This window comes from Salmo salar, chromosome 20 (assembly GCF_965601325.2).
Source record: "Salmo salar chromosome 20, fSalSal1, whole genome shotgun sequence".
Classification (NCBI taxonomy): Eukaryota; Metazoa; Chordata; class Actinopteri; order Salmoniformes; family Salmonidae; genus Salmo; species Salmo salar.
In genome coordinates, this window is record NC_138310.1 from 79370533 (window position 1) to 79379983 (window position 9451).

General features: G+C 45.9%; 1 protein-coding gene across 1 annotated transcript in view; it reads left to right on the forward strand.

The window, feature by feature from the left end:
• Positions 1-3317: 3317 nt before the first annotated feature.
• LOC106591258 (guanylate cyclase soluble subunit alpha-2) overlaps positions 3318-9451 on the forward strand; it is a 140918-nt gene continuing 134784 nt past the window's right edge. The window contains exon 1 of the mRNA XM_045703993.2: positions 3318-4163. Coding sequence (XP_045559949.1) covers positions 3927-4163 — 237 coding nt within the window. The 5' untranslated portion in view covers positions 3318-3926. The remainder of the gene's footprint in view (positions 4164-9451) is intronic.

Here is a 9451-nt window from a genome sequence, read left to right on the forward strand (position 1 = left end):
TGCTTTCTGTTCTTTTACTTTTGTCGTTTAGCAGACCCTCTTATCCAGAGCCACTTACTATTAGTGCATTCATTTTCAAATATCTAGGTGAGACAACCATATATCACAATCGTAGCAAGTACAATTTCCCCTCAAAATACAGTAGTTATCAGCCAAGTCAGTGTTAGTTAAAAAAGAGAAGTGTAGGTGTATTTTAATTTACTGCTTTGTCATTAGGTAACTTGTAAACACCAAGAACAGCCACACACACACTTTTACTCGTGGCTGAACAGCAAACCTGACCCAGGAGCTGCCTTCATCATTCAGACACTAGATTGTTCCTGACATGAGTTAACGACTACAATGGCTCTAATTACTGTCCCCTGGAAGACCTCTCTCCTCCCTATCCTGTTATTTAAGTCCATCTCGCTCCTCTCTCCATCTTTCTCTTATCACTCATCTCCACTCCCGTGTGTGTCAGTGGCTGTATGTCTGTGTGTGTTCTAGACAGTAAACGGTCATCAGTAATGGTATTATAGTGGTGACGAGTGAGCTGTTATTATGTCCACTTAGATGGACCTGGGACAGATTCACAGCCAAGCGCCACTCTACTGTCCTCTTCCTGCTGACGCATTCTGTCTCTCTCCCTCACACCCAGCCATCCACACACCGTCAGCCCATTTCCCGTGACTAACCCGACCACTTCTGATTACTGGTGCCGTTTATCACAGTATGGTTCAGACAAGTGCTCTACTTGGTTTTACACACAAACACAGGGTACAGCAGGGTACAGCAGACTGTGTTAGTCCTACAGGGCCTGTATGGCTGCGTTTAGACAGGCAGCCCAATTCAGAGATTTTATTCATGAATTGGCCTTTTTTTTTTTTTTTTTAACCAATCAGACATGAAAAAGATCAATTAGACCAATTAGTGGGGGGGAAAAAATCTAATGGGCTGCCTGTCTAAACACAGACTACGTTTTGTTCTGAAATACAAGCCTACAGTCAGTGTGCAGTAGATCAGACAAGGGGGAGGTGAGTGTATCTCTGAATGACTTGAGGCACCTGTGTGACTCAACGGTAGGCACCTCGGAGCCACGTCATGCACAATCTCTGGTAGTGCTGCTAATTTCATGTGACTGACAATGTTACCTTTGGGTGTGAGTGTCTCTGACTGACATTAACATCTTTTGTGCTTTATTCTGTCTGTGGTATTTAGGTGCATTGTGATGGCTGAGCTGTCTCTTGCTCAACATCACTAAGAAAAAGCATATCTTAAGGCACTTACAACCGTAAATACAGCCTGTTGATCTGGAGGGAGATGGGGAGACATGGAGAATTCAGTTTGGCGAAAAGGCCTTTTATGGATAACACAACACAATCTAAATAATGGCTTTCAAATTGAAGCTGGGTTTTCGGTAATGTCAACTGAAGGGACGAGTCTTCATACTGTAGGCTATGTTCCCTTTCAATAATAACAAGCATTGCGTAAGCAGCATTGTTGTCTTCATGTAACATTTAATTATAATCTTCAATAAACCTAATCATCTAATGATTTGTTAAATGTATTACACAATCGACCTCATCGTAGGGCACACACAGTCAAGGATTTCCTTTGCTTTTAATCTCCAGAGAGTTATGGTTAAATTGTTGCTGCAGATTTATTAAATATCCTTCTGGCAGTGTTATTGGTTTATCGTTTTATGGTGATTGAGGTCGTGTAGCTAGATAAGTGAGGGGGGGTTGGGAGAGACTGAACATACTTTTCTTCATGTAGTGTATGTGCTCGTCAAAAATCTCATTACAAAATCATGGGCATTAATATGGAGTTGGTCCCCCCTTTGCTGCTCTAACAGCCTCTAGTCTTCTGGGAAGGTTTTCCACTAGATGTTTGAACATTGCTGCGGGGACTTGCTTCCATTCAGCAACAAGAACAGTAGTGAGGTCGGGCACTGATGTTTGGTGATTAGGCCTGGCTCGCAGTCGGCGTTCCAATTCATCCCAAAGGTTTTGCATGGGGTTGAGGTCAGGGCTCTCTGCAGGCCAGTCAAGTTCTTCCCCACTGATCTCGACAAACCGTTTCTGTATGGACCTCGCTTTGTGCACAGGGGCATTGTAATGCTGAAACAGGAAAGGGCCTTCTCCAAACTGTTGCCACAAAGTTGGAAGCACAGAATCGTCTAGAATGACATTGACAATGTTTGTCTATGGAGATCACATGGCTGTGTGCTCAATTTTATACACCTGTCAGCAACGGGTGTGACTGAAATAGCCAAATCCACTAATTTGAAGGCGTGTAAAATATTTGTCGGGGCACACTGCTTTGGCAAAGAAAAAACAATTAAGAATTGCACATCCAGGAAAATGACTGCTGTGTTTTGCATCCTATGGTTGTCTATGCCTCTCTCTCTCTGTGCCTGTCTGTCTGTCTGACATGTGCATGCATGTGTGTGTGTAACAGTGTAGGTTCCGTCCCTCTCTTCGCCCCAACCTGGGCTCGAACCAGGGACCCTTGCACACATCAACAACTGACACCCCACGAAGCATCGTTACCCATCGCGCCACAAAAGCCGCGGCCCTTGCAACGCAAGGGGAAACCCTACTTCAAGTCTCAGAGCGAGTGACGTCACTGATTTAAACGCTATTAACGCGCACCACCGCTAACTAACTAGCCATTTCACATCGGTTACATATGCACAATCCTGGTAGTGTGTTTTCTTCTGTTTTTGTGTCTCAGGCCTCCGGCTGGGGGTCTAGTCAGGCACATGGGCAGAGAAGAGGTCAAGGTCACTGAAGCGATAAGTGTTCGACATGAATTCTCCCTGTCGCCCGCTGCAGCTCGGCGATTTGAATTACCCTAATAACATCAGTTACATGTATCATGTGTTTACTATAGGGACAGAGAGCTGGCTCTTATAGGAGGGGAGGCTGTATGACTCTAGTGGTGTACTATATCATAGTCTAGCCGACCAGAACCAAGTCTACCTTAAAACAATTTATCTTAATTACCTCGAGTAAAGTAATAAGTACATTATTTACAGCTCAGTATTCAGTTGATTATGGCAAATTGGTCTAGGATACAAATACACGGAATATGTTCTGCTGGCGTTGCAGACTGGGGCCAGGTGGCTTAGTGTGTGGTACGTTAAAAAAATAAAGGATATCATCACATGCAAACATTAGGCCTATTTGTTTTGTAGGTTATGTCTTGGTTTCTCCTGCAGTTGCTTGTTGTAGTCTAGTGTCTCCTCCGTCAGTATCTGCGCCATACATTAGCATAGCCCTAGACTAAAGTCTCCCTCTCATATGGATGGGAAGAGGGGCAGGGTTAAATCTGATATTATATCTGATTGGCTGTGGCGGATGGAGGTAGTGTAGGATAGTGATGCTGTAGAGCTTGAGCAGAGTGGACAGATATAACTCCACCAGGCAGCGGCTCGAGCTGATGTTTGACTGCATGCTGACTTCGCGAGCATCTCTCGGTATCTTCCGATCCTCCTCAGGCCCGCACCTGGACACACCGTTTCCCGCCCACCGGAGGGGAGAGGAATACAGCCAGCCAACTGCAGGGATGAGAGGATGAAGGAATGAAAGGATGAGTAGTTTACACAGAGTCAGAAAGCCGTGAAGCCGCACATGATTTAATAGTAGAGAGGTGCGCAGCAGGCAAAATACTTCCAACTGGGATTTCAAAGGGAAAACAAAAAGGACAACCGTTAAAACCGTTAGACATGAGATTCAGCTGGTGAATCGAGTCCCTATCTGGACGTCGCGATAGCATATTTGTTTTATCTCTAAATGCTCGCGTGCCGTTAGTGTCGCTCTTGACCGGCGCGCGCGCCTCCCAATCTTTCCCACGCAAGTGAATCTGATGAGTCCCCGTAGCCGTGTGTTGTTTGGTCGCCGCACGCGTACGCGCCCGGACTTCACGCGCTTAGCAGCAGCAGCATGTCCTCGCGCAAGATCTCGTCAGAGTCGTTCAGCTCGATGGGCTCGGAGTGCCTGGAGAGCCCTGGAGATGATGGCGACTCCTGCCCCTTTTCACGCATCTGGAACGGCAAGAGCCCCGTGGAGAAGCTCGCGTGCCCGTTCGAGGACGCACCAGGACCCAAACGGACGACAAGACGGAAACGCGTGAACCTGGACTCGCTCGGGGAGAGCTTGAGGAGGTTAACGTCGCCCACGGTAGGATACACTAACAAAACTGCATATTTTCTCTGCTATTTCTCTCTCCCCTCTGCATGCATCAGCTGCGTGATTATACAAGGGCCAGCACCCTAGAGATTTGTTAGAATAATGAGAGAGAGAAGAATGGGTAGTAGATACGGCCTATTCAATATCACACCCTACTGGGTGATGAGGTTGTTCTGGGTGAGTTCTGGTGAGTGTACTGAAGGCAGACTGTTTACACTGTGTAGTTTAGCTGGTTCCCTCTAGCCTCCTCTCCCCCATCTGCACTGACATGAAAGAAGTGGACAGGTGAAATAAAGTACCTGGTTGGGAGGGCTCCAGCGTACAGCATCATTAACCTGTGTTTTCAGAACAGTATAGGTTAAGGAATAGAAACTAGGAAATAAGCTAGATATTAAAGATGCATTTGATGATGATTATTGTGATAAAGATATCCTGGTCTAATACAAGAATCTTTTTAATTTCCTTGGTCCAAGGGAAGTGCTTAACTTGCTACTCCCTGGCCAAAAGCGAAGAGACCACAGCCTGCTTTGAAATGAAAATATTTATTATACCTGCTTCTGTCAGAATTAGTACTGGGTCTGTGCCTCAGTTCTTGTAATAAGAGGCCTACAGTCACAGCGACCCTCTCTCTAACCCCCCCACACACACACTGCAATCATGGTGACCCAATCGTACAAGAGCAAGACAAGGAGTGGACCACTCTTAGTGACCAGTCAGCCATGACCGGAAGAACAGAGCATGTACTTGGTGTTCACTTCACGGTCCTGATACTGTCAACCAGGCCAGTCACGGTGACCCAGAACAGAGGACACACACACACAGCATCTTCACACACAGATGGGCGTACCCTCTCCCTGTCTCTACACATTATACTGCTTGATAAGAAGAGGAGAGAGAAAGAGGGGAGATGAGAACTGCTTGATGATAGAGAAAGAGGGGAGATGAGAACTGCTTGAGGAGAAAGAAAGAGGAGAGAGAAAGAGGAGAGAGGAGAACTGCTTGAGGAGAGAGAAAGAGGAGAGAGGAGAACTGCTTGAGGAGAGAGAAAGAGGAGAGAGGAGAACTGCTTGAGGAGAGAGAAAGAGGAGAGATGAGAACTGCTTGAGGAGAGAGAAAGAGGAGAGAGGAGAACTGCTTGAGGAGAGAGAAAGAGGAGAGAGGAGAACTGCTTGAGGAGAGAGAAAGAGGAGAGAGGAGAACTGCTTGAGGAGAGAGAAAGAGGAGAGAGGAGAACTGCTTGAGGAGAGAGAAAGAGGAGAGAGGAGAACTGCTTGAGGAGAAGAGAGAAGTACTGCTTGAAGAGGGAGAAAGGCATATGAAGGATACAGATGATGGAGGGAGGGGAGAGGAAAGGAGGGCAGAGGAAGGATACAGATGATGGAGGGAGGGGAGAGGAAAGGAGGGCAGAGGAAGGATACAGATGATGGAGGGAGGGAGGGGAGAGGAAAGGAGGGCAGAGGAAGGATTCAGATGATGGAGGGAGGGGAGAGGAGAGGAAGGATACAGATGATGGAGGGAGGGAGGGGAGAGGAAAGGAGGGCAGAGGAAGGATACAGATGATGGAGGGAGGGGAGAGGAAGGATACAGATGATGGAGGGAGGGGAGAGAGGAAAGGAGGGCAGAGGAAGGATACAGATGATGGAGGGAGGGAGGGGAGAGGAAAGGAGGGCAGAGGAAGGATACAGATGATGGAGGGAGGGGAGAGAGGAAAGGAGGGGAGAGGAAGGATACAGATGATGGAGGGAGGGGAGAGAGGAAAGGAGGGCAGAGGAAGGATACAGATGATGGAGGGAGGGGAGAGAGGAAAGGAGGGCAGAGGAAGGATACAGATGATGGAGGGAGGGGAGAGAGGAAAGGAGGGCAGAGGAAGGATACAGATGATGGAGGGAGGGGAGAGAGGAAAGGAGGGGAGAGGAAGGATACAGATGATGGAGGGAGGGCAGAGGAAGAATACAGATGATGGAGGGAGGGCAGAGGAAGGATACAGATGATGGAGGGAGGGGAGAGAGGAAAGGAGGGGAGAGGAAGGATTCAGATGATGGAGGGAGGGGAGAGGAAGGATACAGATGATGGAGGGAGGGAGGGGAGAGGAAAGGAGGACAGAGGAAGGATTCAGATGATGGAGGGAGGGGAGAGGAAGGATACAGATGATGGAGGGAGGGGAGAGGAAAGGAGGGCAGAGGAAGGATACAGATGATGGAGGGAGGGGAGAGGATACAGATGATGGAGGGAGGGGAGAGGATACAGATGATGGAGGGAGGGCAGAGGAAGGATACAGATGATGGAAGGAGGGCAGAGGAAGGATACAGATGATGGAGGGAGGGCAGAGGAAGGATACAGATGATGGAGGGAGGGGAGAGGAAAGGAGAGAGTAAAACTAAAGACACAACTTAACACATTTTTCATTGTGTGTGTGTGTCGGTGTGTGTGTGTGTGTGTGTAGATCAGCCAGCTGATCCACTGTGTGTTAACAAGCCAACCTACCTTTTCATAGTGTATGTGTGTGTGTATGGATTAATGTACAAGACTTTGGGATGTGAATGTTTGCCTGTGAAATGTGATAAAAGATGTGTGCTTGTCATTGTGTGTACTGGTTTTCTGATGGTAATGAGAGAGTGAGTGTGTGTCGATGACGTATGTTCTGTGAATGAATGGCTAAAACAAGGACATTCTCACAGGACACACACACACCTTGCCTGTATGTATAACGTTGGATGAGCCAGATGCTGGTCTCCTGTACACCAGGTGTCAACAGAGACCATTGGATGAGCCAGATGCTGGTGTAACCGATGTGAAATGGCTAGCTAGTTAGCGGTGGTGCGCGCTAATAGCGTTTCAATCAGTGACGTCACTCGCTCTGAGACCTGAAGTGGTTGTTCCCCTTGCGGGGCGAAGGCCGCGGCTTTTGTGGCGCGATGGGTAGCGATGCTTCGTGGGTGACTGTTGTTGATGTGTGCAAGGGTCCCTGGTTCGAGCCCAGGTTGGGGCGAAGAGAGGGACGGAACCTACACTGTTACTCTGGTCTCCTGTACACCAGGTTTCAGCAGAGGCCGTTGGGTGACCCCAGGCTGACACAGTGTTCTTTTACCATTGCTACAGGATTGTATTAATGTTCATCATATTAAACCCTCTCCCTCTGGCTCAGTCTCTTTCTCTCTCTCTCTCTCTCTCTCTCTCTGTCTCTCGCTCTCTCTCTCTGTCTCTTTCTCTCTGTCTCTCTCTGTCTCTTTCTCTCTCTCTCTGTCTCTTTCTCTCTCTCTCTCTCTCTCTGTCTCTCGCTCTCTCTCTCTCTGTCTCTCTGTCTCTCTCTCACGATCTCTCTCTCTCTGTCGCTTTCTCTCTGTCTCTCTCTCCTCTCTCTCGGTCCCTCTCTCTCTCTCGCTCTCTCTCACATGCATGCACACACGCACACTCCGTCTCAGTCAGAGCTTCTCAGTCAGAGGATAGTGTTTTTGCCATTGATGATAGGAGAGGATAGAGTTTTTGTCGTTGTTGATAGGAAAGGAAGGTGTTTTTGTCGATGTTGATAGGAAAGGAAGGTGTTTTTGTCGATGTTGATAGGAAAGGATAGTGTTTTTGTCGATGTTGATAGGAAAGGAAGGTGTTTTTGTCGATGTTGATAGGAAAGGAAGGTGTTTTTGTCGATGTTGATAGGAAAGGATAGTGTTTTTGTCGATGTTGATAGGAAAGGAAGGTGTTTTTGTCGATGTTGATAGGAAAGGAAGGTGTTTTTGTTGTCGTTGATAGGAGAGGATAGTGTTTTTGTCGTTGTTGATAGGAGAGGATAGTGTTTTGGTCATTGATGATAGGAGAGGATAGTGTTTTTGTCGTTGTTGATAGGAGAGGATAGTGTTTTTGTCATTGTTGATAGTAAAGGAAGGTGTTTTTGTCGTTGATAGGAGAGGATAGTGTTTTTGTCGTTGTTGATAGGAAAGGATAGTGTTTTTGTCGTTGTTGATAGGAGAGGATAGTGTTTTTGTCATTGTCGACAGGAAAGGATAGTGTTTTTGTCGATGTTGATAGGAAAGGATAGTGTTTTTGTCGATGTTGATAGGAGAGGATAGTGTTTTTGTCGTTGTTGATAGTAAAGGAAGGTGTTTTTGTCGTTGATAGGAGAGGATGGTGTTTTTGTCGTTGTTGATAGGAAAGGATAGTGTTTTTGTCATTGTTGATAGGAGAGGATAGTGTTTTTGTCGTTGTTGATAGGAAAGGATAGTGTTTTTGTCGTTGTTGATAGGAGAGGATAGTGTTTTTGTCATTGTCGACAGGAAAGGATAGTGTTTTTGTCGATGTTGATAGGAAAGGATAGTGTTTTTGTCGATGTTGATAGGAAAGGATAGTGTTTTTGTCGATGTTGATAGGAAAGGGAGTTGTTTTTGTCATTGTTGATAGGAAAGGATGGTGTTTTTGTCATTGTTTATAGGAAAGGATAGTGTTTTTGTCATTGTTGATAGGAGAGGATAGTATTTTTGTCATTGTTGATAGGAGAGGATAGTGTTTTTGTCGTTGTTGATAGGAGAGGATAGTGTTTTTGTCGTTGTTGATAGTAAAGGAAGGTGTTTTTGTCGTTGATAGGCGAGGATGGTGTTTTTGTCATTGTTGATAGGAAAGGATAGTGTTTTTGTCATTGTTGATAGGAAAGGATAGTGTTTTTGTCGATGTTGATAGGAAAGGATAGTGTTTTTGTCGATGTTGATAGGAAAGGAAGGTGTTTTTGTCATTGTTGATAGGAAAGGCTAGTGTTTTTGTTGTTGATAGGAGAGGATAGTATTTTTGTCATTGTTGATAGGAAAGGATAGTGTTTTTGTCGATGTTGATAGGAAAGGATAGTGTTTTTGTCGTTGTTGATAGGAGAGGATAGTGTTTTTGTCGTTGTTGATAGTAAAGGAAGGTGTTTTTGTCGTTGATAGGAGAGGATGGTGTTTTTGTCGTTGTTGATAGGAAAGGATAGTGTTTTTGTCGTTGTTGATAGGAAAGGAAGGTGTTTTTGTCGTTGTTTATAGGAAAGGATAGTGTTTTTGTCGTTGTTGATAGGAGAGGATAGTGTTTTTGTCATTGTCGACAGGAAAGGATAGTGTTTTTGTCGTTGTTGATAGGAGAGGATAGTGTTTTTGTCATTGTCGACAGGAAAGGATAGTGTTTTTGTGTGCCAGAAATACGTTACTGGAATGTCAATAAAGTATTAAATGCAGTCTGCTGAAATGATCTGTTTTTATATTTAGGGCCCTGAGTTTTTAGCGACCACTTGACCCGACCAGGACAGCAGTGTGCTTATATTT